This window comes from Myripristis murdjan, chromosome 22 (genome assembly GCF_902150065.1).
Source record: "Myripristis murdjan chromosome 22, fMyrMur1.1, whole genome shotgun sequence".
Lineage (NCBI taxonomy): Eukaryota > Metazoa > Chordata > Actinopteri > Holocentriformes > Holocentridae > Myripristis > Myripristis murdjan.
Window position 1 is genome coordinate 24,399,309 of NC_044001.1, and position 27,735 is coordinate 24,427,043.

The 27,735-nt window shown below is 41.7% G+C and overlaps 1 protein-coding gene across 1 annotated transcript in view; it reads left to right on the top strand.

The window, feature by feature from the left end:
• Positions 1 to 24,837, top strand: part of LOC115380762 (b(0,+)-type amino acid transporter 1-like) — a 29,511-nt gene extending 4,674 nt beyond the window's left edge. The window contains exons 2-7 of the mRNA XM_030081969.1: positions 5,990 to 6,558; positions 13,629 to 13,762; positions 14,300 to 14,429; positions 21,825 to 21,949; positions 23,751 to 23,838; positions 24,022 to 24,837. Of these exons, the coding sequence (XP_029937829.1) occupies positions 5,990 to 6,558; positions 13,629 to 13,762; positions 14,300 to 14,429; positions 21,825 to 21,949; positions 23,751 to 23,838; positions 24,022 to 24,252 (1,277 nt within the window). The 3' untranslated portion in view covers positions 24,253 to 24,837. The remainder of the gene's footprint in view (positions 1 to 5,989; positions 6,559 to 13,628; positions 13,763 to 14,299; positions 14,430 to 21,824; positions 21,950 to 23,750; positions 23,839 to 24,021) is intronic.
• Positions 24,838 to 27,735: the final 2,898 nt, after the last annotated feature.

A 27,735-nucleotide genomic window follows, 5' to 3' on the forward strand; every position in this document is an offset into this window, starting at 1 on the left:
CATACTAAGCTAAACTAAGATCAACTTAAAGCAATAAATGTAAATCAAAATAGAAATAAGGGGTTCTCCTTCCCTGGATGAATCTACTGGTGGTTCCTCTCAAGGCAATCAAGGGGATTTAATGCAGCTGCACACACAGGCTCCTCTTTTCCTGCCTGGACCACACACCAAGAAGTAAAAGGTAACTCAAAGACAATAGGATACATAAACAGAACAAATGCTTTAACACACTGACATTCAAAGTAACTACGATGTGCGCGCTAACAAAATAGAAACTGTGTAATGTCAAATATTAATACAGCTATGAGTGTGATGTATGAACAAAATATTATGTGTCCTGTCATTTATCTGTTTACTGTATGTACACTCCTGAGTGTGGATACCTGACAGAAAATGACACTGAATCCACATTTTTGCGAAGATTTGGGCTTTTAAAGGATGTGGTCTTAAACTTTTGATCAGCTGATGAACAGCCTATTTCAGTTTAATGGTTGTTTGCTATAAATTGCTTACTCACATTTTTTTTTGTCTCACTCCCATTTCTTCTTTTTGCATTTTGAAGCTCTACTTAAAACCTTCTTAAGATCCAACAGTGCAAAATGTAAATTCTTGCAGTTTCTCAACTGGTCTTAAAATTTTGATCAGGAGTATATGTGCATGGTGACTGCAAAAATGTGCATAAGCTAAATGAAACAGAAATGAGGTGATCAAAAAGTGTGTGGAACAGGCAGTGTGGTGTAGGGATGCTTGGAATCGTTGTGGCAGCGCGGCCATCACAGGTGTAAACAAAACATGATAATCGTATTTTGCAATGCTTCTTCTGGCCAGGATTAAGACGAGATGTGCAGCTGCACTGTAAAACATGTCACGTTTGCCATATCTCTGGTAAAGAGATGGTCAGACCTTCTCTCCATACCTCCTACCAGCTGTTGGCGAGCCGTTCAAGCACATTATTGTTGACTGTGTTGGTCAGTGTGTGAAATAAGGGGCAGCAAAGGGCAGCACAACTCCCCTAGTGGTGACATGAGCTCCCCTGGCTGGAAACATTGTGAAATTTTGGGGGAGCGGTGCCTGCTCGGTGCTGGCCAGCACGGTGTGCATGGCCACCTGGTCAGGTCTGCCGGATCTGGTTGATTATTATCAGTTGATTATTGATTGTGCAATGCCGCGATTCGCAGTTAATCGCGTTGCGCGCATTAAACAATTTTGTGGAAGCAGGAGAACAGCATGATTTACGTCGTATCCACGTTCGCGCGCTGCGTGCGTGACCGTGTGCTCGTGCATGAGCGCCCATACCGTACTGGAGCACACCCCCTCCAACGTGCCAGAGTAATTTTAAGTTGATTTAATTAAACAGTCAAACGTTACTTTGGTGGTCCATGGATTAATTTTTATCATGTGGATTGAAGTTTGCATAGCCCATATAAATGCTCGGGAAATCTGTTGTTCAAATGAAATTAACCTGATCCATCAGGGCATTTTATGTAAATATCCTACATTAAGATATTAATGGTATCACCTGTGTGCAACAAATTTTCTCTTTATAATAATCCTATGTCTGTTCTGTTGTAGGATATTAATGCATCGACCAGCAGTTATACAGGGTTAGTAAGAGGTGTAGGCTATTAATTCAGGCATAGGACTGTGTGCAGTACTATTGTTAAGGTGTGCATATGAATCGTGATGCTTAAAAATCCCCATCCCCCCGGGCGGAAGGCGATCGAACGTTTTCACCAGACTCTAAAGTCTGTGCTTCAGACTTACTGCCTGGAGCTCAACGACTGGGATGAGGGTGTTCATCTCCTCCTCTTTGCTGCTCGTAACGCTGTGCAAGAGTCCTTAGGCTTCAGTTTGGCAGAGCTGGAGTTTGCACATGCGGTATGAGGTCCCCTCAAAAACTTACAGGAAAAATGGCTTGGCGATAGCAAACCACAAAACTTGTTTGACTATGTTGTAATTTCCATTTCAAACTTCACCGTGCTTGTGAATTGGCAAAGCAAAACATGTCCGTTGCGCAGTCAAAAATGAAGAGATGGTTTGAAAAGGATGCAAAAAGCAGAATATTTTGTCCAAGGGAAAAAGTTTCAGTGTTGCTTCCTATTCCCAGCTCGACTCTGCAGGCATGGTATTGCGGTCACTATGTAGTCAAGGAGAAAATCAGTGACCAGGACTACATCGTCACCACTCCAGAACGCAGGCAACAAAGTAGACTGTGTCATATTAACATGCTTAAACGATTGATCAGGTCTGTGCGGTCATGGTGCTGCCCAGTGCTGATTCTAGTGAGCCGCTGGTGGTGTCAGCGTTGTCTGATGAGCTTGCTCAAGATGTTGTTGCTCCGTCTGGTGCAGATGTACAAGGACAGCTAAAAAAACTCTGAAATGTTGTCGAAACTTGACATTTGTTTTCGGCGTTTGATTTGGCCCCAACGTGAGCATGTAGTCAATTTAATTAAATCTCACTTGTCTCTGTTTTCAGATACACCCACTCAGATGTGGGAAATTCTCTGACAATAAAACAACATGCATACCGAGTAAATCCTGATAAACGTCTCCAGCTGCAAAAGCAGGTAAACTACATGCTGGAGGATGGCATTGCCATAGATTTTAGGAAAGTGAATGGGGTCACAAAACCAGACTGTTATCCTCTTCCTCGTGTAGAGGATTGTGTTGACAATGTTGGCAGTGCAAACTATGTCACAAAACTTGATCTACTTAAGGGTTACTGGCAGGTGCCACTCAGTCCTCGGGCAAAAGAAATCTCTGCCTTTGTGACTCCTGATGCTTTCCTGCAGTACATGGTGATGCCATTTGGCATGCCTAACGCTCCTGCAACATTTTGGCGCTTGGCAAATACGGTTTTCTCGGGTTTACCAGCCTTCGAAGCGTATTTGGGCGACACTGTCATCTATTCCAGTACAAGGGACGACCACATTCAGCAGCTGTATGCAGTGTTCGGGCGGTTGCGTGATGCCACTCTCACACTTAATCTTGCAAAGTCCAAATCTGGCCAAGTACGGTGACCTACTTGGGGAAAATTGTAGTTCGGGGGCAAGTAAAACCAGTGAACTCGAAGATTGATGCTATCCTGTCGTTCCCCATTCCTGCTACTTGACATGAGCTTCACCGTTTTCTGGGGATGGCGGGGGACTATAGGAGCGTCTGTAAAAATTTCTCAGATGTCGCGGGTCCACTCATGGACTTGTTCAGTCCGAAAAATACGTTTCCATTGGTCTTCTTGTTACCAATGTGCTTTTGAGAATTTAAAAGCTGTTAACTAATGCCCCTGTCCTTGCTGCTCCTGTGTACGCCCAGCCGTTTAAAATTGGAGTTCATGCAAGTAATGTGGGGGTGGGTGCTGTTCTCCTACAGGAGGGAGATGATGGGGTGGAGCAACTGGTCTCGTATTACTCTAAGAAATTCAAGCATTATGAACAGGCATATTCGACTATTGAAAAGGAGGGCCTCACTCTTAGCCCTTAAGCATTTCGAAGTTTATGTTGGCTCTGCTTGTGCGGCAGTTGTCATTTATACTGACCACAATCCTCTTGTGTTCATCAACCAAATGCAGAACTCAAATCAATGGCTCATGCGCTGGGCACTCTTTTTAGAAGCCTTCAGCGTGAAGGTCTGGCATGTAGGGGCAAAGAAAATGTCCTATCTGACACGTTGTCGCACTAGTAGTTGTTTACGTGTGAATGATTGTTTCAGTTGTTCACCCATCTTAGGGTGGTTGTGTTACGGGTGCTGTGCTCTTCCTCTCCCCTGCTCTTCTCTCCAGTGTTTGTGCCTCTCTCCTACTAGCCTTCACCCTTAGGGGGTGGAGCTACTGACACCTGCAGGCAATTCCATAGAGCAGTGTTTCCCAACCTTTTTTGTCTTGTGTACCCCCTGAGCCTTTTTGTCAGACCACGAGTACCCCCTCACTCATACGTGGCTACGGGGGGCGGGGGGGTAAACAGCAAAATTTCAGAGAGTAATTGCTGTCTGGCACGATTGTACATCTCTCTCTGAACTCTCTTATGCTCCTTTGAAATTTGCCATTAAGTGCTGAGCCCTCAGCATGTTCATAGGTTTTAAATAATGCTATTAAAAGCAATAATCCTAATTTCTTTACTCACTGTTCTATTTCCACTACAGTCTGTCAAAGTAGCTTTACAAGAACTAGAAACTCAAAATAAGCTCTAAAACTACAGGAAATACCTTGAATAATCCAACTACATCAAACTATTCTTCAAAAAAATTTATTGTAGTGTCTACAAAAAACAAAGCAAGATATGGCATCAAATAGTGACATACAGTCGCTACAATGTTTGAGCTGTACACTGTCCCTTTTAGATCAAATAAGAAAATGAAATGAAACTATGCTACAAAATAATGCAGTTTAAAATGCAAAAAAATAGATATCTATCTAGAGACAAACTCAAAATATCAGTAAAATATGAACTATTTCTGACATTAATATCCTGACAGACTTTTTGAAAGAATAAAAAGCTCAGTATTTGCTCCTCCTGTGGTCTGTCCTCTCTCTCCCTCACTGTCTCATTAGCTATTAGCTTAAACAGTGAGCTGAAAGAGGCAGGTTTTGGACCAAGCAGGGGAAAAATATCACTTTTTATATTCCAGCCTTGTGCTTGGTGAACAAGTGGTGTGATAAATGACTCACTGGCTTTCACTTGAGGAGGTTTTCTTGCTAATTATCATCAGGCTGCTGCCTCTCAGGCTGACGGACTGACTGAAAGTTACCGAGCTGCCGCTCTGCCGGCAGCAGGATGCGGACCAAACCACTTTAAGGCATGGGGGGGTCATAACTTTTAAACACTTAAAAACCCACTATTTTACATTTATAATTAGCACCGCTTGCATTGCACTTTCATTGAATATTACTATATTATTCAAAATTTATGGATGGAGGGGTCTTGTCCCCCCGACACCCCCGGGATTTCCGCCTATGTTTTCACGTACCCCCTGCAATGTGCTCGCGTACCCCTAGGGGTACGCGTACCCCCGGTTGGGAAACACTGCCATAGAGGATAAAAGGAAGTGCGAGAAGAAGCTCTTGTCTCTGATACATAGACACTCACCTGCCCCGCAGTCAGCAGCCTTGTTTTTTTTTCCTTTGTTTACCTTTTGTTCTTCCCTCAGCACACCCTCGTGGTGTTGGGTATTGTTGTTTTAGTTTGGGTTGGAGGTTTCCAGTGGTCTAGTTATCGGGTTCTATTTTTCCTCTTTCTGTTTTGGTAGTTTAGGGGGAGGCACTGGGTTCACACGACCCATTGCGTGGCCGGCCCAGGTGCACCCCCTCCCTTTTGTTTTTCTTCTTTTGGTTCGTTTCTTTTGGTATTTATTCTTAATATGGTTTATTGTTAAATGGTATTTTTGGTTTTAGTGTTCTTCTTTATGTTAGGTCCTCTCTGAGCCTTCTGTGTTTATGCTGAGAGGCTGTAACAATCAGAAGCGCATTTCTTAGCATCGGTAACTCTGTTTCTCTGTCTCTCTGTCTCTCTATCTCTTTCTCAGTCTTCTGCCTGTGTGTTCATGAATGTGGAATGAGCTGCAGTGCACCGTTTCATTTTGAAAGAGCAACAGCCAATAGGGAAAGTTGAACACGTAGCCAACAGTCAAAGCCAATATCTTATCAATCATGTAACTGCACTCTCTCACTCACTCACTTAGAGATACAGCGGTCTCGCACACTGAGCCAACCTTTGGCTCAGCCAAATACAAAAATAGCTCACCTTGTAACCACGCCCAGCTAGAATTTGGTGTTGTAGAAATTAACAGACATCGTCCTAAATTTTCCTGAAAGACAGAAATCCAGTACCTGTCAGCATTTTTGAGGATACATCTTGGCCACACAATGGCCAGTGCCAAACAGAGCTTCAATCTGAAGAGGGAAGTAGGGGTTACTGGAGGTGTGTCCTTCATTGCTGGCACCATGATGGGATCCGGGATCTTCATATCACCCCAGACTGCAATGTCCATCATAGGCAGCCCCGGAGCCAGCCTTGTGATTTGGGCCTGCTGTGGGCTGATAGCCTTGCTGGGGTCCCTCTCCTATGCAGAATTAGGAACTATCATCCCTGAGTCTGGTGGAGAGTACATCTACATGCTGCGGACATATGGAAAAGTTGTAGCCTTCATGTTTGTCTTCAGCTTCATTATTGTGATGAGGCCTGCCAGTACTACAGGAATCGCGCTAAGCTTTGCTGAATATATTGTGGCCCCATTCTATGATGGCTGCACCCCTCCTGAGCTGGTAGTGAAGCTGGTGGCTGCTGGAGCTCTGCTGGTTTTGGCTGTAATCAACTGTATGAACGTGCGCTTGGCCATGCACATTCAGATGTTGACCATGGTGGTCAAAGTGCTCACTCTGGCAGTGATAATACTTGGAGGCATGGTGATGCTTTTCAAGGGCCACACTGAGAATTTTCAGGAGCCCTTTGAGGGAACAGATGTCCGCATCAGCTCCATTGGGATTGCTTTCTATCAGGTCTTGTGGTCCTATGACGGGTGGAACACTTTGAACTACATAACTGAGGAGCTGAAATGTCCAGAGGTAGGGATTTCATGTGTAAATTTTCACAGATCAGATCATCTTTTAACCAGCCAACACATTTAAACATTGTAGAGGCAATAAAATTATGCTATCTACTAATTTACAGAGATAAGATTAAAGTCGGAAACTACAGAATCTTGGACTTTCACCATTTATCAGTCAGTTTAACATGTCTCAGTTACTATTAACTTTAATTAGCCTTCTTTACGACATCTCAAGGAGACTGAATCAGGTCAACTGGATATGTCTAGAAGACATTTTGCTCCTTATCCAAGAGGCTTCATCAGTTCATGCATGAACTGGACTACTGGCCTAATTTAACAGACCAGCATGAACTGATGACTCCACATTTTGTTACATTACAGATTTATTCTAAAACCGATTTTAGTATAGTTTTCTTTTTAAAAATCTACACAAAATAGTCCATAATGACAAAGTGAAAACATTTTGTTTAAATGTTTACATTTTTAATAAATTTACAAAAATGTCTGAAAACATGTTTTCACTTTGTCTTTATGGGCTATTTTGTGTAGATTTTTGAAAAGACAACTATACTCAAATCAGATTTAGAATAAGTCTGTAACGTAACAAAATGTGGAAAAAGTGAAGGGGTGTGAATACTTTCTGGTGGCACTGTAACTAAGACCAGCTGACCTGATTAAATTTCCTTGAGATGTCTATGAACTGGACGAATGAGAATATGCACAGACTTCTTTACGACCCTTTTTTTTTTTTTTTTTTTAAATTCCAATACACTTCTGTCCTTGATCCACTATTTTTTTTATTCTACAACCCTTAAGCAGTTCCCAGATGTGCAAACACTTCATCTTGGTCAGTGCTCTGTGAGATTCAAATATCATCTATCATTCCTCTGTATTGTTGAAACAAGAACTGCTATGGCCATAGCTGACATGAAACCTGAAATTGAAGCGGAAAGTATAATTTATTGGGCCTATGCACTGTTCATTCTGCCAAAAAAATATTAGGCCTATATATGAATTTACTATTTTTAAAATGAAATTGTTCTGTTTTGTTTACAATGTACTACATCATGCATAAATTTCAAACCTTTACAATTAAACAAAATGTGTGAAAATTGGAAAGTGATCAAGGTGTGTATTTCTAATAGACAGGCATTTGTCTACATCTGTTTGACTCTTCTACTATGCCAGGCGTATCATGGCAAATAGAAACTGTTACAGCCATATTGTACATTAGTATTATCCACATACTGAGTCTTTATTGAAAATTGTGCAATTTCAGTAATTCAATTTTTTGTGAATATTCCAATTCATTTTGTAATTTAAATGTTCTATTTTGTTTACATTGTTAGGTGAAGAAACAGCATTTATTTTCAAATGAGGCTATTATTTTACTTGTTCTTGCCCTTGTCAAATTGTAAAGGGTATTATGTGTGTTAGTTTTGTATCAAGGATGATTCTAATCCCTGCTGTTTGTTATAGATGTGTCTACAACAAGAACTTTACCTTTCATTGTTCTTGTCCTGGAACAGCAGTTTCCTTTTAATCTAACGCAGAAGCTTCAAACAGGCATGTGCACACTGGAGTGACACTAGTGCAGCAGGAATCTAGACCCAAAGCAGAGATCATCTACAAGCATTTTCTTTAGGTGTTTTCCAGATCAGACAAACCTGAGCCAGTGTCTGCTCAAACGCCTGGCCGCTGAGTGATGCTTGATCACTGGCAGCACATCTGAACAAACAAAAACAGCTCATCTTTTAATGTTTTACAGCACAATTTACAGCACATTTTATAGCACATGTAGGCTAGCTATAATGTGGTGCTGTAATAATTACTAGACATAATCTTAAAGTATTGATTAACTGCTGAAATCCAGTAATCATTAATCATTCTCAGAGGAGTGATGATGTTTTTCAAGGGCCACACTGAGAATTCTTGGAAGCCCTTTGAGGGGACAGATGTCCGCTTCAGCTCCATTGGGATTGCTTTCTATCAGGTCTTGTGGTCCTATGATGGATGGAAAACTTTGAACTACATAACTGAGGAGCTGAAATGTCCAGAGGCATGGGTTTCATGGGTAATTTTCTCACAGATCAGGTCATTTTTTAACCAGTCAACACATTTAAACATTGTAAAGGGCATAGACTTATGCTATCTAAAAAATTAAAGATTAATGATGTACAGTTAATAATCTTGGACTTTGACCAGAAATGTATTGGTCAGTTTAACATTTCTCTGTTAATATTAACCTTGAGTAGCAGTAATAGTAGTAGCAGTAACCTGAAGTACCTTTCTATGCCAATTTTGTTTCCAAGACATTTCTTTCCTTGTTCCATTTTTTTTCATTCCACACCTCCTCAACAGTACTCAGATGTGTGAGTACTTCATCCTGCTCTGTGTTCTGTAAGACTGGATATCATCAACCAGAAACAAGAACCGCTATCTGGCCATGGCTGACATGAAACCTGGCACCCTGAAATTGAAGCGAGAAATGGGTGTGATTGGTGGTGTAGCACTAACTGCAGGAACCATAATTGGATCTGGTATATTCATGTCACCACAGTTTGTACTGGCCAATGCAGGAAGCCCTGGAGCAAGTTTGGTCATTTGGGCTCTCTCAGGTCTTATATCTTTGTGTGGGGCACTGTCGTATGCAGAGATCGGGACACTCATTCCAGAATCTGGTGGGGATTTTATCTACATACTACGGATCTATGGCCCATTTCCTGCTTTCTTTGCGGCATACAACTATATTTTGCTCACAAGGACAACAAGCAATACAGCAGCATCTATCAGCGTTGCACAATATGCGCTTGCACCCTTCTACGGTGACTGCCACCCTCCCCAGCTGATGGTGAAGTGTGCTGCTGCTGCAGCTCTACTGGTTGCTGGCATACTCAACAGCTTAAGTGTTCGCCTTGTCATTAGAATCCAAGTGGTGTTCCTGGTGGCCAAGGTGGTTTCGTTGTTAGTGATTGTCATTGGAGGGCTGGTGGCTGTCATACAGGACAGCAGTGTCCTTGAGGGAAATTTAAAAGTTGAAAATGCATTTGAAGGCACTCAGTACTCTGTGAGTGCTCTAGGGATGGCTTTCTATCATGGCCTCTGGTCTTTCGCCGGATGGTACAATTTGAACTATGTGATCGAGGAGCTGAAAAAACCAGAGGTAAGTAAGTTAGTAAACCTTTATTTATATAGCATTTTTTTAAATGCACAGTTACAAAGTGCTTCATTTATGCGGAAAATAAAAACAAATGCATGGAAAAACAAACATGAAAAATATGCATAAAACGTGTACAGATGGAGAAGACATACATCATTCTTCAGCCATTCTTAAGAACAAATTTGTCAACAAATTTAATCTACTTAAGCAGTTTTCAAGAAGATTTTTTATAGAATCCACGCACACTCAAGAGCACTGACACACATTTGAGGGCTGACATCTTTGTGCAAAATAATTGTTTGCTCCATTTTCTTCAGTTCCACTGTATAATAATGATTTAATTGCAATGATATTCATGTAATTCATAATATTTTTGATAATTACTTTCATTTTACAAAGCATTATGGTCTTAAAGTAACACTAACACTTGGGGCTCTAGTTTCGCAGACCAGGCGAGGCGGGGGCGTAGCGCAGATGCGCTTCACCAACTGGGTGTGGCCAGGCGGATTTTCCAAGTTTGGCACGCCGTGCTCGGTGGCGCAAGTACTCCGCCGTCCCTCCTACCGGCGGAGGGGAGGAGAGAAGGCATGGAGTGGGTTTGATTCACATTTAACCAATCAAATGAGCCCCTGTCCTCGCCTTTAAAATGCGCTGCGTGAAGGCGTAATGAAAGTTTACACAGCTGACATGGAGGTCTATTGCCACAGGCGGAGCGGAGCTCAGGAGACCGGCGCGGAGCGGAGACCGGCGAGCTGTGCGGACACGTCACCAAAACCTCACAGGCAGGCTTCCAGAATGTCAGACACATGAACAATGCAATAAATACAGAAAAAAATCACTATTCAATGCTACGATCACAATCAGCACATACATATATCTCCATATCAACTGTCCCATGACAGCTGATGTCAGATCAAAGGAGATTGGCACCGTTGGTGCTGATTGTGAGGTTTTGGTGATGTGCGCCAGGCAGCCAAACTTCCACTGCGCCAGCTCCGCTGCGCCTTGCGCTGAAAGTAGACGTGGTTTCAGATGGCGAGCTTTTGGCGCACCTCGGCGAAGCCTTTTGGCACGAAACTGTCACTGCGCCAAGCCGAATCTGTCGGCACCTCCCCCCGCTGCGCCGCCACTCCCATCTCGGCGAACCTCCGCCTGCGAAACTTGGAAACTGTCCGCCTCTGCCGCTTCGCCGGTCGAAACTAGCTCTGCGCGGGGTTCGCCTCACTGCGCCACCCCGCGCTGCGCCGGGAAACTAGAGCCCAAATTGTTTTTTTTTTAACTTCATCAGTTGTGTGTTCTCCAGATACTATGTTCACAGAACGAGTAGTAGCATCCCATGCATCTTATTTTCTGTTACTTTATATCCACTATTGGCCCTAATTATGGCACCTGTGGGCTCTGCACCCTGGAGGATTTAATCTCCGTTGTGCTATTGTCACCTGTCACACTCTCTCTTGTTGTGTCATCTTTCATGCACAATAAAAAAATATACAGTGCATTCAAAAACTATTCAGACCCCCTTCACTTTTTTCAGTGTTTTATGTTGCAGCCTGATGCTACAATCATTTAAATTCATTTCTTTCTCTCAGTAATCTACACTCAGTACCACATAATGTATTCAGACCCTTTGTAACAACACTTGAAATTTAGCTGAAGTGGCTCCCATTTCTCTTGATCGTTGCTGAGATGTTTCTACACCTTGGTTAGAGTTCCACCTGTGGTAAATTAAATTGATTGGACATGATTTGGAAAGGCACACACCTCTTTACAGTAGGCCTCACAGCTGACAATGAATATCAGAGCAAAAACCAAGCCATGAGGTCAAAGGAACTGCCTGCAGAGCTCAGGTACAGGACTGTTGCAAGGCACAGATCTGGGGAAGGCTACAAAAAATTTCTGCTGCATTGAAGATTCCCAAGAGCACAGTGGCCTCCATAATTCTCAAATGGAGGAAGTCTGGCACAACCAGGACTCTTCCAAGATCTGTCCGCCCGACCAAACAGAGCAATGGTGGGAAAAGGGCCTAAATAAGAAAGGTTATCAAGAACCCAATGGTCGCTCCAGAGATCCTTGTGTGGAGATGGGACAAAGTTCCAGAAGGACAAACATCACTGCAACACAGAAGCCTCTCCTCAGTGCAAAACACATGAAAGTGAAATTTCCCCACCGTGGGACTAATAAAGGAATATCTTATCTTATCTTATCTTATCTTATCTTAAAGCCTGCTCGGAGTTTTCAAAAAAGCACCCGAGAGTCTCTCAGACCGTGAAAAACAACATTCTCTGGTCTGATCAACCAAGATTGATCTGTTTGGCCTCAATTCCAAACATTATGTCTGGAGGAGCTCAGGCACTGCTCATCACCTGCCCAATACCATCCCAAAAGTGAAGCATGGTGGTGGCAACATGGGGGTGTTTTTCAGCAGCAGGGACTGGGAGACTGGTCAGAGTTGATGGAAAGCTGAATGGAGCAAAGTACAGAGATATCCTCAATGAAAACCTCCTCCACAGCGCTCAGGACCTCAGACTAGGCCAAAGGTTCACCTTCCAACATGGCAATGACCCTAAGCACACAGCCAAGACAACACAGGAGTGGCTTAGGGACAACTCTGTGAATGTCCTAGAGCGGCCCAGCCAGAACCCTGACTTGAACCCTATCCAACATCTCTGGAGAAACCTGGAAATGGCCATCAACCGACGGTCCACATCCAACCTGACTGAGCTTGAGAGGATTTGCAAAGAAGAACGGCAGAAAATCCCCAAATCCAGTTGTGCAAAGCTTGTTGTGTCATACCCAAAAAGACTCAAGGCTGTAATTGCTGCCAAAGGTGATTCAACTAAGTACTGAGTAAAGGGTCTGAATAGTTATGTCATTGTCATATTTCAGTTCTTTCTTTGTAATACATTTATAAAAACTTCTAAAATTATGTTTTCACTTCGTCATTCTTGGGTACTTAGTGTAGATTAATTAGAGAAAAAATGAATTTAAATGATTGTAGCATCAGGCTGCCACATAGCAAAATTTTTAAAAAATGAAGGGGGTCTGAATACTTTCTGAATGCACTGTACATATGACAGGTCATTTGGTGTTCACTTCCTGCAGCAGTACATCCGCCTCAGAGCTACAGAAGTTTTTTTTTTTTTTTTTTTTTGGTTGGTGTCTTTTAATGACTGGCATCCGGTACTTCACCATCTTTACACTTTCATTTGGACATCCTTGACATCTCTCAACTTGATCAGTTTCTGTGTTTGATCCTGTGTGTGCGCACAGCCCTGCAGTCTCATGCCATTTTATGGAGACTTTCAGGGCATTTACCTATGCTAAATAGGGTCAACTGGCACAGATTTTCAACTGGGATAAGAAGTGGCATAAGAAGACAGGTCCCAAAAACCAATGCTAATATGCCAACTCCATGTTCTCACCTGTCAAGCAAGATGACATGACTGATGGTATTTAAGGCAGCGATTAAATCAAGTAAAATAAGGATTGAGAATTCACCTTTACCAGTGTGCTTAAGAATGTCTTTAAGAGGTGACTTGCTTCATATTGTTGTTATTTGTGTGTGTGTGTGTGTGTGTGTGTGTTTCAGTGAATGATCAACATAAAACTTTAAAATGAATAAAAAAAAAATAAATATGAAATATAAATTCATGCAACTTCGTGAAATGACAGTTCAAGAAAGGGAAGATATTGAGATTGTGTTAAACCCACTGAAACCCGTTGAAAACCCATTCTTGAAGCCTTATTACAACCTAGCAATGGTGAACAAAATCTAAAGTCACCAAAAAAAAAACTTTTCTTTTTCTCTGTAATACTTTGGCATTGTATGATGAAGTCTAACTTCGTTACATTTCATTATAATGACCCGTCATGCCAGATTGTACATGGTATTAATGGTGCTGTGTTTCTTGTCATCTCTTGGTCAGGTGAATCTTCCCAGAGCTGTTTTGATCGCCATTTCCATGGTGACTGTGTTGTACCTGCTGGTGAACGTGAGCTACTTTGTAGTACTGACACCAAGAGAGCTGATTACCTCCAGTGCTGTAGCAGTAACCTGGGGGTAAGACAGCACCTGTCTTTGTTGGAGGTATTAAGAATACCAGATTCAGATGGTTACTTCCAAAACAGGATGCTTTGATGATTTGCAGTTTCAGCAACAGAAATGGCAAATCAGAGTTGCAATGTGTAATTTATACATTTTATCAGCCTCTAAAAGAGACTAGGGGGAGTTGCCACAACTTCTGGTGCAATGGGTTTTTTCAGATATGGGCTGGAAAGTGAGTTTTGAAAGCCAGAAATCTCATCAGTAATTGTTCATTCATTGTTAGTATTGATTAACAACCATAGCCTCCCTCTAAGATTTGCTGTAGTAAGGAGATTTATTGCTACAGTGTATGAGGCGGTAAAAATGTTACTTATTGCTCCTTTACACTGCTATGACAGTATAATATATGACCTCAAAAGTTCTCTGTGCAGTATGTAAGATGCTGAAGAGTTATAAATACCTACACCTACTTCACCTGTAATTGCATGGGGAAAATGTTTTGGCAGCCATTGTGTGAACTCTTAACTTCTGTTTTTTGTTATTTTTCCACAGGAATAAGGTGCTGGGAGACTGGGGATGGATCATGTCTGTGGCTGCAGCATTATCTGCTTTCGGTTCTCTGAATGGATCATTTTTCAGTGGTGGCCGTGTGTGCTTTGTTGCTGCAAGGGAGGGACACATGGTAAGAAACACATCAACTTATATCCAAAATTATTAAGTTAACACTGATTATACAAGTAGGTGTAAGCAAGGTATTGCTGCCTGACGCACATCCTCTAGTGCCCTGGTTAACTGCAGAGATGTCAGCCAGGTACCACCGATCTACATCTTTTCACCGCCTTAAACCCAGAACATCTCCTGGTTGTGGGGAAGTGGCAGGGAAGTCTTCCTACCACCTGCTGCAGCTGGCCCTCATGTTAGGTGCCCCAACACTTGTCTTTCCTTCCCAACCAAGGCCAAAAGTTGCTTTTCTCAGTCTCTTCAGCCAGGTCTTCCAGGGCCCTCTGCTGGTTTCCTCCAGTAACTCCAATATCCTTCAAGAGGTGAGCAGCTTAAGTGCTGGCAAAGCCTCCTTGCACTCTGTGGTGACAACTGAGTACTTCCTCTTCCATCCTTCCTTCTTGGAGCACAATTCTACTCCCTCCTCGCATAGGACGGTTAGTTCAGTGGGAGCAGCATTCTCTCTGGCCAAACCAAAGTGTGTTGTAAGTTACCTTGATGAGGAAACTGAGCCTTGCCTGTGGAGTCTTCCATAGGTCCACCATGCTCTGTTAATGATGCTCTGTTAACAGCACCAAGATCAAGTCTATGGCCGTTATCTTGAAGCGCTCGATCCTTGTCACTTCCGACACCACCAGTTCCTTCCTCTCCTATCTGCTGGTGTTGGACCAGAACCGCAGGGCCTCTCCCCATCCCAGACCTGTCCTTCCTGTCTGAATTCTGCTAATGCTCTCTGTGTGCTGCAGTCTGCTATCACTTCATCATGGGCTTTCTACAGCCAGTGCAGATCAGGACATTTATATTCCTCACTGACTGGTCAGTTGACTCCATCATCTCAAGATTGAGCTTTCAAGATGTTGGCAGCTTGGTTATTGAACTGCTTACTGTTGTGCAAAACGGACAAACAAGGCAACCCAAATGAAAATAATTTTCCTTTTCTGTTCTGAGGAAGGACACCAAAATCTTGCTAGATCTCATCGCTATGGCTCCTATGATTTGAGAAATGGTCAAAATACACACAAAAATGTAAGGCTAACTTTGATTCGGTGCTCCATTGGGTGCTGTAGTGGGAGGTTGTCAGTTTATACAAAGTTATTTTCCTGTTGCATTTGATGTAGTTGTAGTTTATATTGTTTGTTTTCTGCTCGGTGCTCTCAGCTAGAACAAAGCAACATAATTTCAGTTATTACTAACAGTAGCAGTTGCAGTCATAGTAGTAAGTAACAACAGTAGCAGTAATAGCAGCAGTGGTAGTAGTAATTTTAATGGTACTTGAGCATGTAGTAGAAATAGCAATGGTAATAGCAGTAACATTAATAGTGGCGGTGTTGAAGAGATGCTCGACTTCCAGATGGCGCACTGCTGACAAGGCGCAACAAACTTGGCTTGACGCCAGCTTTTTGAAATAACACCTGAAAAACGACTGATGGCTCATATAACTCCTTTTTTAAGTGTGGAAAAGCTATGTCAGAAACTATGCCACCAAAAAATCCCAAGCATGGATAACAGCATCCGTCCAAAAAGCCACAAAACGAAAAGACTAACATCGCTGTAGGCAGCGCTAGCAACAATGCTAATGAGGACGAGGATGAAGCTAACGCTAGCCGACCGTCAAACAGCGTTATACTGGATGCGATTTGCTCACTGAAGGGAGATTTAACCAAACAATCCAGCGACATATTTTCACAGAGGCGGTGAAACAGGCGTGCATTAAGTGGCCTTGACTTAATGAAGCTGATCACTTTGATGCTGTCATTCAAAACGTCATGTAACACACGACTCATTTTCTTGGACGCCAATGCCTCCCTATGTATGACACAGTGAGTCCACTTCACGTCGGGGTTTTCTTTTTTGATGCGCACTATAAGGCCTCTCGTGCTGCCAGTCATTGATGCTGCGGCGTCCGTGCAGATGCTGCTGCAGGATTTCCAGCTCAGACCATTTTCACAGAAGAATGCGTTGACAACATTAAAAATGTCCTCTCCTGTTGTTTTCCCCTCCAAACTTTTGCAGAATAGTACGTGCTCATAAATGTCGTCAGTATCAACGTATCTCACAAAAGCAACAAGTTGTGCATTTCCACTGACATCTGTGGATTCATCCAGCTGGAGTGAAAAAGAGTCGCCAAGTTTCTCCACAATTTGCTCGACAATGTCTGTTCCCATTTGATCTATTCTGCGGCAAACAGAGTCATTTGACAAGGGTACAGTTTTTAATTTCTCCGCTGCGTTTTTGTCCAGCATGGTCTCAGCCAATACAACAGCGGCTGGAAGGAGCAGCTCTTCAGCTATAGTGAACGGTTTTTTTTTTTTTGCTTTAGCTATGAGCAAAGACACCGCATAAGGGGCCTGGAGGGCTTTGGCTGACGTCGTGGAGGCTTTTCGCATCGTGTCTTGTGATGACCTGAATTCAGAGAGTTTCCTCTTAAAAAACTCAGGTGGCTTACCAACATGACATCCATGTTTTGTGTTCAGATGCCGCTGGAGATGTGCTGGCTTCATGCAACTGTTGGCTAATTTCTCCCCGCAGAAAAAAACACAATGCCTCTGCTGGATTGCAACTTGTGTACGTAAATCCCATTAAAACATACTCCTCAAGATACTGACGGACCTTTGCTGGCTCTGGTTTCACCTTCTTTGGCACTTCTCTCTCCGTGTTGTCCGCAGCATTACTGCTACGCTTTAACCACGACTCCATTGTTCAGGTTTTGACAGTGACATGTAATGATTGACATTTGGCATGTGCCAGGTTAGGTCAAACCATCCTGGAGGGGAGGGTCAGGATGATGAAATTGAATACTGAATATAAAATTCCGTTTATGAACTTCTACTTATATTTAAATGAATATTTATTTGCCTTAATAATGTTTTTTAAGGAACATTGTATGGATTAATTTTTTAAAAAATATATATATATATATTTTGAAATATCTCAAGTACCCCCTGGAGTTCCTCCAAGTACCCCCAGGGGTACTTCTCAGGGTACGCATACCCCCAGGGGTATGCGTACCCTGAGAAACACTGATCTACATGGTACAGGTCAGTTGTCCAAGTTTTATAATATATTATTATCAGGCTCAAAAGAGAACTCTAGTTCATATCTGTCTGCATGGAAGAATGATCTTCAACTAGACATATCTGTAAAAGACTGGGAGAGGGCATGTTTCCAGGCCCAAACCCAAACTATAGGTACCAGATGCAAACTGTTGCAATACAAATGGTTACTCAGGACTTATATTAGGCTACTCCTGTTAAACTGCACCATTTTAATCCTGGTATTCCCAACACTTGCATTAAGTGTACTGAAGAAATTGGTACCCTCTATCATTGTATGTGGAGATGTCAAAAGCTCCAGATGTTCTGGAAGGAGGTCTTAGAGCTCATTTCTAAACTGAGAGAAAGTGTCTTTGTTGCAAGCCAAACATGTAATCTCTCTGAACTGGAAGGAAACTCAGAGACCCAACTCTTGTCACAGACCCCTATCCAGAAAGAAATGACAGGGGGGGCACTAAAGATCCCAGGGGAGGCAGTACCCACGATGGCGGAAAATTTAAGACATTTTTTCAGCCAGATTTAGAGGGATATCTCATTTCTCATTGTTTTTCTAAGTTCTAAGGGTCAATTAACGCAGCAGAACTCAAATTGCATAGCACATGCATATGAAATATCTATTATACAAAACGTAGATCCGACCAAGCAATGTGATTGGTCAATCAGACGTTTAGAATGTGCTCAAATGAGCATGACAGCACGGCTAGTCGTGCTCAAATGAAAAATACCTCATCACTGAAAATATTACTCCGCCTGCATCTTATTGCCAGAGTCTGTGTGGTTTCCATGGCAAGACGAAACGTTTCACTGAAACCCACATCAAAAGCCGCTGTCGACTTTGTTCGCCTGCATAATGGACCGCTTTGTTGTCAATTTTGATTTATTTGGCGATCTAAGTTTGGATGAATGGCTGAACGAGGAAGACAAGACAGAACAGAAAAAGGAGAGATACACGAGAGTGACAGGTCAAGAGCTGGATCACCTGGAGAGGTCAGGAAATGAAGCCAGTACAGCCCAGTCAACGTCTTGGGCTGTCAAATGTCTACAAGACTACCGGACAAACACCAGGCAAACAGCTAATTTCTCAGCTGTAAGTAAAGAAGAGCTAAACCAGATCCTCCGTGAATTTTATGGAGCTTTAATTTCTATAATAAAGAGAATGAAATGCCTCAGAAGATTCAGCACCGCGGACAGTACCCGCTGAGCCAGAGTTAGCACCACGGACAGTACGTGTAAGTTTTTCCACAGATATGTGCAAGCTATAACTTTGTTCTTGTTATTAATGCGTTAATGTTATCAGTTATTAATTTGTTTAGTCTTTATGAGTTTCCTAAGCCACTGATTTAATTAAATTGTCAATTTGTTTGCATCTGTTCATTGAAATGAACATTTAAAAAATTAACACATCTGTGAAAACTGTCGTCTTTATTTCAGAGGTAAATTGAAAATAGCCTGAAAGGGTGAATAGCAAAAGCCCCTTAAAGGTGGGGTTGAAATTATATAACTGTTCAGCCTTAATGTTACTGCTTACTGTCATTACTGTTGCTGCTTAGCCACATTAATCGGAGCTGACGTTAAATTTGAGTGACAATTTGAGTGACTATGTTTAAATATAACTGTAATATAAGTTCGTTGTAGATAAAAATCAGCTGTGTTGGTGAGTCGTTGTCACGGCACCTGTTAGCTTAAAATGACTGAGAAGTCGGCAGAAGTATAACTACCACTCCATGAAAATTTTTTTTTTTTTTTCCAGCAGATATTCTAGTTACAACATGATTGAGCTAGCAGAGCAGTTTTGTGTTGCTATGTGTGGTATGTATTCAGTTTTGGGGCATCACGATGTCGAGAAAACATGATAAGCTCAAGTTGGCTGGCTGACAAGGACTAGTCAACGTCAGATCTCATGTATTTCCACTGAAACGGAGAGAATGCTGGCAAAAAACTTCTACATTTTGAGAGCGAAATGCCCACAGTATGAATACATTTTGATTATACATTTTATTTTGTTGGTAATAGTTGTAAAATCACATTATTACACTCAAGGGTGTGCTTGACCGTCTCGTGTAATAATGCTTAATAAAAACAGTGATTACACCAACATGGCGTGTATCATGTATGACATAGTGGTTCACATTCCCCTGCTGCATCTCAACAGGATTTACTCAACAGTCTCAACAGGGTTTACTCAACAGTCACGTCATGCCAACCAATAGATTAACCCATACCTCTCGAAGACACAGGATTTGCAGTATTTGAAAAATAAAGAACAATAATGAATATCCATTTCCAAACTTGCACACAACCAGTTATTTCTATCCTCTGTATTCCACCGTTTGAGAGAGAGAGAGAGTAGAGAGAGAGAGAGAGAGAGAGAGAGACTCTCAGTCAGTGCACTCTGTAACAAAGTAGGTAAATGTAGCCTACCTTCTGCCTGGAAGCTAGCAGGTCAGGTCAGGGTATGAAGAAGCTTTGTAATCCCACCCACCTCGAGCTTCATTGTCTTTTCAGCCTCACAGTCATTTTATAGCTAACGTTAGACATAAGCTGTGTCCGAAATCACTCCCTAATCACTATATAGTGCACTATATAGTGATTACGCCATTTTGTAGGGGTGTCCGAATGTCTAGTGATTATTTATGTTCACTATATAGTCCACTAGATGTATCCCACAATCCACCGCGAAATGTAGTGGACATCCGATGGTCACTAACCAGGCAATATATCCCGTCATGCATTGCGGAACGGCGCCGAACAACGGGCGAAGTAGTGTCCGAAACGGTCCACTATTGAGTTCACTATATAGTCCACTACATTGAATTCCCTATATAGTGAGTAGGGAGTAGTGAGTGAGTGAGTGATTTCGGACACAGCCATAGTGTAGCTTTGTGGAGTCTGTAGCTATTAGCTAGCTAGCAGACAGAAAACTAAAGTCCAGACCATCACCGTAATCTTGCGTTACAGCCAACCGACGTCAAATGTTTATTCCCTGCCTTTTTAGGGCTCACTCACAGCTAAGCGGCAGGCATTGTTCTTGCTAAAATAATTTAAAAATTGTTTGGCATCCATATTTGTAATTAATTCACTCCGATCAAGGTTTTTAACAGACTAACGTTGAGCTCTCCCTCACTCGCTCCCCTCCCTCGCGCGGCAAGCGAACTTAACGGTGCATTCCTTGGTTGGGATTGGTCAGGTTTTAGGCAAGAGGAGTTCGATTGGTTAAAGTAATATCACGTAAGCCAGTAAGATGCAGAATAGCCCGGGAGTCATCACAGAGATTTAATGTGATGGAGATTTAACTTAGAGAGAGAGAGAGACAGAGAGAGAGAAGATTTAACATAGAGAGAGAGAGAGAGAGAGAGAGAGAGAGAGAGAGAGATTTAACTTTAAGAGACAGTAGTACAACGTTTCGTGTCAAAAAAAAAAAAAAAAAGCTTTTCATCGCTTTCCGTTCAGGGTGGGCCCAGCTGCTGATCAGGGCGGGCACATCCCCCTAAAGCCCGCCTTTGAACACGGGTCTGTCTTGTCAAGGGATTCGGGAAATCTCTTATAATCCATATAATAAGAGAGAAAGTTGATGATTTTTTATGAGATGTGGAGGCCCTTCTTTCATTTTATGAATATGAATGTGTAAATGCCTGGAATTAGATTTAGAATTAGACAGGGGTGGGACCTGTACCAGTCCAGTCCAAATGGCTTGTAATTTGTAACTCAGCTGGAGCACTGTGGTTTAAAGAGGAGGAGAGAATAGGATAATGATCAGATTATAATATTTTTTTTAATTATTTTATTTACTTCTGTATTTATTTTTGTTTTTTATGTCTGTTTTGTGATAGGCTTGATTCACTATGTATTATATGTATACCTGTATGGGTGTAGATGTGTGGGGTGTGTGTATGGGTACACATTTGTAATCTCTCTGTTTGTGAATTTGTGTTTGTGTAAACTAATTCATAATTTAATACATTTTTGTTTTTGTTATTATTGTTGTTGTTGTTGTTATTAGTAGTAGCAGTATTAGTTATTATCACTATTACTGTTATAATTATTTAATTATTTGTTTTCCGAGTGTGTTGTCTGTTGAGGGGCGGATGTTTTGTTGTTGAGAGTGTTTGTCTGTTGTCTATTCAAATTATCAAAAACCAATAAAAAATAAAAGTGATGAGAAAATATTGTGGCGGTGTTAATTGTAGTAGTAGTAGCAGAGGTAAAAGAAGAAGTAGAATTATTTACCCAGTTTCCACTTGGGGATCAATAAATAATTTCTGATTCGGATTCTGATAACATTTCATTTTGTCTTTTCTTTGTAGCCAGATATTCTGTCCATGGCTCATGTCCACAGATTGACTCCGTCCCCAGCGCTGATCTTCACAACTATCATCTCCCTTGTAGTACTGATTCCTGGAGACTTTGAGTCCATTGTCAACTTTTTCAGGTAAAAACTTTGTCCATAACGTATACTGAACTGAGAGAAAAAAACAACCCCAACTTTGTAAGGCTGTTGTTGACAGCGGGATTTACCAGCACAGTGATTATACAGCTGAAAGGGCCAGAAGACATCTTTTATGGGATGCAGGGGTTGGCTTTAGGGGTTAATCCAGTGCAAGATAGGCTGAAGACTGGTTGCCCACTAGTATCACAGTACATTCAGCAGTGCCATGCCACCCAGAGACTCTGCCTTTTGAAATTTGTCTTTCTGGTGCTGCAGGTTCTTTTCATCCCAGATACATTTTTAACCTCCAACAACCAGGACTGTGCTTGCCATTGCTGACTGTCCATAGCAATGTTTAGTTGTCACCACTAGGAGGGACCCTTAGATCTGTTCTGTACTGTCACTTGCAATGTGTAGTTGTCACCACTAGGAGGTTCTGTTATCTTATTTCTGAAAAGGTCAGTGAGTCACATGCCAATTTCTGAGCCTTCCCCCCACTTGTTAAGGCTGAGTTGTGATTGCAGCATCCTGGGTTCAAATCCAACCTCAGGCCCTTTACTGCATGTTACCCCCTCTCTCTCCCCCGCCTTTCCTGTCTCTCTCTACTGTGACTGACAAACAAAGCACAAATTCCAAAAAAATAAATTAAAAAAGGAAGGAGAAATGGTTCATGATGAAAAGAGTAAGAGAAGAGATATGCAATGTCAGATGAAACACAACATACTGCGATCAAAGAGTGGGGGGTTCCACTTTTAAACATTTTTCTAGTAGAGCTCAGTGGAGCTATGATTAGAATTTTGTTGTAGCAACAGTATGTTCATTTTGTCATTGATGAAAACTCTTTGGTTTTGAATGTGCAACTAAGGTGCAAAGCTCATGGTGCACAATGGGGAAGTTTCAAATTCCCTGATACAACACTGAAAAACTACAAAACTGGCATTGAAAATCAAGCTTTTGCAATAATATCTGGTATTTGGAGTTGTATTGTAAATCTTTGTTGTCCCCAAAGGGCAATTCAGGTGCAGCACATAAAACCCACATGGAAACACAAAAATACACAAATACACAATACTGACAAATGAAAACACCACAGGTCCACAATGCAAGCCTACTGCAGAAAAATTGGGTTGTGCAAGCAGCATAATCAATGATACAAAGATTAAGAATATACATTAAAAAAATGCAAAGATTAAAAGTGCAGGTAGAATCTACCAAGTGAAAGGAAGGAAATCCAACCTATCTGAGTTGGTTCATGGCCGCAGTGGCCTTAGGAATAAAAGAACGCTGAGCTCTGGAACTCCTGAGCCCAGGCACCCTATAGCGCCGCCCAGAGGGCAGAAGATGAAACTCCTGGTGTAAAGGGTGCAGTGGGTCAGCAAGAATAGAGGAGGCCTTTCTGACTGACTGTCTATTGTATAGTGCAGACAGGCTATGCTGGGGCACCCCTGTAATCTTAGAACAGGTATTCACCACTCTCTGTAATTTGGCTTTACACCTTTCTTTAAGGTTACCAAACCAGCAAATTAAAGCAAAAGTTAAAACGGATTCAACAAAGGATCTGTAAAACAAGGTCAGAACTGGTTTGTCCACATTAAAAGAATTAAATTCCTTCAATAAGAACAGTCTTTGCTGTGCTTTGGAGTGGATGGAGTTAGAATTTTCCTCCCACTGCAATTTGTCATCAATAACTGTGCCCAGATATTTATAGGTGCTAACAATGTCGACAGAGTTGCATTGTTTCCTGTGTGTACAAAAAATATACAACCTGTTTTTGTCTGATGTTTGTCTTCACTGATATTGTCAGTTTCACTTCCTGGTTTTTCTACGGAGTCACCCTTTCTGGACTACTCTACCTCAAGATCAAGAAGCCAGAACTCCACAGGCCATACAAGGTCATTTTCTCGTTAGTTACATAGAAGTCAGCAAACACTCCTCGTTATTTATCAAGGAAGAATATGTTCATTTACTGTATCATTTGAGCAGAGGATTCATCCACAGCATTTACATGCACAGATGTTCCAGCTGGTATCCTCTTGTTGTGATGCTTCTTTCTTCCTCTCACCTCTCTCTCACAGGTGCCCATTGTAATCCCCATATTGATCCTCATCGCAGCAGTCGGCCTTGTGCTGGCTCCCATCGTGGACAATCCCCAGATAGAATACCTCTATGTGACTTTATTCATCTTCAGTGGAGTTTTAGTCTATGTGCCCTTCATCCATTACAAGCTCTGCCCTGGCCTGTTGAGGAAGGTAACAATAATCCTGCAGCTTTTCTTGGAGGTTGCACCAGCAGAGAAAAACCTCTGATTCAAGCAAAGTTTACCAGACAGTTTGGCAAAACATAACATCTACCTGTTCACTACATCTGCAAAGAATGCATTTAGGTTAATCTAAGTCAACCTTTTCCACATCCTTTTTATTTTCATAATGTGTCTTGGCCAGTACCATTATGTAAACAGTGAAACACAGTAGTACTCTGTGCCTCTCCCTCCCACACCACTCCCACCCCCCTCACCGATAAATAAAACGACTAAGACAACAAATACACATACATGAGGAAAATAAGAGAGTAAATCATAATCATAAATTTTCAGCTTGAGAAAATATACGTGCATGTACACATCAAAATTCCTACATATCAATGTATAAACAAATAAATAAAACACCAAACACAAAAACAGTGGAAGAGTCATAAAAAACAGTATTATAATATGTTCATGACTTATGCTATCTTTCCATACAGGCTCAGGTTCCTCACTTTTCCAAGTCTGTTATTGACTTTTCAAAGTAGCTTCACTATGTTCTTATGCAGGAATGAGATTCAGATGCCACATATTAAGTTGAATATCCCATTCTGTGCTCTAGCAATTCTTAATAAACTTTTTTTTTTATGACATTAAGTCCTATTGCAATAAAACACGCACTAACACACTGAGAAGAAATGTAAATTTGCAACATTTGTGAAAAGATGTAAGTAAGACAGTGTAAGTAAGTAATTTATGGTCTGCAGAACCACAAATCGGCCTTCACTCTGACTCAAGAGAGTCTTTCATGCACTCATTGTTAATGACAACAATAACAGACTACATTGCACTTACACTGATGCCAGGGTGGGAAATAAACACCAATCACAAAGAAAAGCCAGCAACATTTTGGTTGTGGCTGATTTGTTCAAATGAATGGGAAAAAATTTTTTAAAAACTCTGGTCCACCAGTTATTGTTGTTGGCTGACATTAACTTCACTAATGCAATTTCCAACACATTTTTACATGTTTTATTGTTGTTTTAAACACAGCAATGTTTTGTTGGTTCTTTTACTCCTTGTAAAACAATTACTTGATGTGTGGTATGGGTTTACAGATATATGATGTGACCTGATTAGAATAAAATGGTGATATTTTAATGAATGTGCACTGAAACATCAAATAAAAACAAACAGTTTCATCTGTAACTTCTACTGTGTGTTTGTTCTAATTACAATTCACAAGGTTTCCAACATTCTCAGAAACATCAGATTCAAGGACTTTTCAGTGACTGGTGAGTCACTGTTTGGTGAAGTCCTTCAAGTCAAACCTGGACTTTCCAGATTCATTATTTATGACTTTGACATGTTTTTTAATACCTACCACCAGAGGCATTGCTAGGCCCTGAAGACATCAGGGGCTTTGCCCAGTGAACCACAGGGTATTAGAAACAACCTTGTGATGCAATATGTATAACAATACAGAGGCCATGGCAAGAGACAACACTGACAGACAGAGCTCACCACTCTGAGGAAGAGACAGAGAACAGGTGACCACAAACACACCACCTGGACAATTTTGGCCAGATCATGGGGAACCACGACAATTGCACTTTGGTGGACGGCCAGAGAGTGGGGAGCCGAGGTGGTGGTGCTCCTGTGTGCGGCTAGAGCACTTCTGGCCGGCCGGGAAGGGATGCCACAGGGAAATAGGAGCCAGACACTTCCAGCAGACGGGAAGCCTGAAGTTCAGGTTCTGGTTGACGTTTAGGGTCAGGTTCACAAGAGGCCGATACTGCTGCAGCACAGCCTTGGGAAGCCAGAATGACTGTAGCATTGCGTTGGGGACTTGGACTGGGGCTGCCACAAGCGCTTTGGGAACTGGGGTTGGGGCAGCCACTTGGGCTCTGGGAACTGGAACTGGGGCTGCAACATGAGCACTGGGAATGCAGACTGGAAGCTGTGGTGTCACTGATGGCTGATTGGCTGCTGTACACAAAAAAATTAATAATTTCTTTATCATCAGAGTCCATAGGGTGGATGTGTGACTGGACTGTGGAAATCTGAGGCTGCTGTAACACAGGAAATGAGGGCTGGTAGCCAGACTGCTGGCAGCTGGAGTAGGCATTGATCCAGCAGGGACTGGATATTGGTGCAGGTTGTAAGAAGGGTAGGCGGTTTTGATGTGATTGGGATTTAGGAAAAGGTGTGTAGGGAGTGAGAGAGGAGAGAGTGTGAGACAGAAGTGGGTGTACTGTAAAGTAATTAATGTACTGTGAAGCTTTATTTGTTGTGGGTCCATGTGGGTCTATCTCTGAATGGAAAATTGAAAATGTAGCACAATCCATGAACTGGATTGAATTAGTGTTGCAAAGCAAAGGGCTTTTGGCTAAGATTTCAAATCAACTTTTCTACCTGAAAAGCAGCATAAATATTGACAGGATTACTGAGACATCTCACTCAGAATCCTAGGTTCTGATTTTCTGTGTTTACTATTTCATTCATTCATTCATGGATTTATTATTTCATACTCGCCCTCCCGCTCGTTTCAGACAACTTTCTTCCTGTGTGTTCCAGCCACTGTGATTGTGCAGCCACGCCCCAATTATTTTCACATGTCTCATTAGTCTGTTTATACAGTCTCTTTGTTTTTCCCCGCCTCAGTGCCAGGCATAGCGTTCCCTCCCACCATTATTATTATTCTCTTAGTGTGTACCAGACCTAAGAGAAGTAAATATTTAGATTAATTTTATCCTTGGTCAGAGTTGTGCTATTGAAGCTCTGCCTTTCTCCATCAGACATAACTCACTTTCAAATTTCAATTTCAGGCTCCTGGCTATAATGGAAGTAAGTCTAAACTTTATTAACTGTAATTATTTCAGGTCCTATTCTGAGAGGTTCATAAGTAAAAAATAAATTAATAAAATAAAAAAAAATTCTAAGAATGCACCTAGGAAAAAACTGAAGAACAAAAGCAAACAAATGGATTTGTGAATCAGGCTCCAGGAGTGTTAAGCCAACAAGTGAAGACATAAAAAAGCAATTCTGATCTCAGGTTGAAACTTGGGCCATAAATATTATCACTGAGATAAGCTGCTTTGACTTGAGCTCTGTTTGAGGTTGTTAACATATTGCCCTTGTTGACTGTCACAGTCAATGATTCCCTGTGCCATTAGTTGACAAGAGTTTCTATTTAGTATTTCTGGTTTAAAGTGACATGTATTTCATAATACATGCTTTGGTTTATTGAAATCAGTGCAGCCCTTAGTCCAGTGAGATTTCTGATATAAAAATGCTTCAACTTAAGGTATGCACCCTGACTTGGAACATTTGGAACTTGGAACTCATTTTCATCAAATTGTTTCACACTTTGTATCTTCTGATCCCTCAAAGAAAACTGGATGAAGGGAGAAGAAGTCATAAACCAAATAAATGCATGATGTTTGTAAACCCATGTAATTATTCCCACCCATGTAATTATTAACTTCCTGGGCTGCAGCAACAGTGACTTTGGACACAGAATTAACACATCTCTTGTACTGAGAAC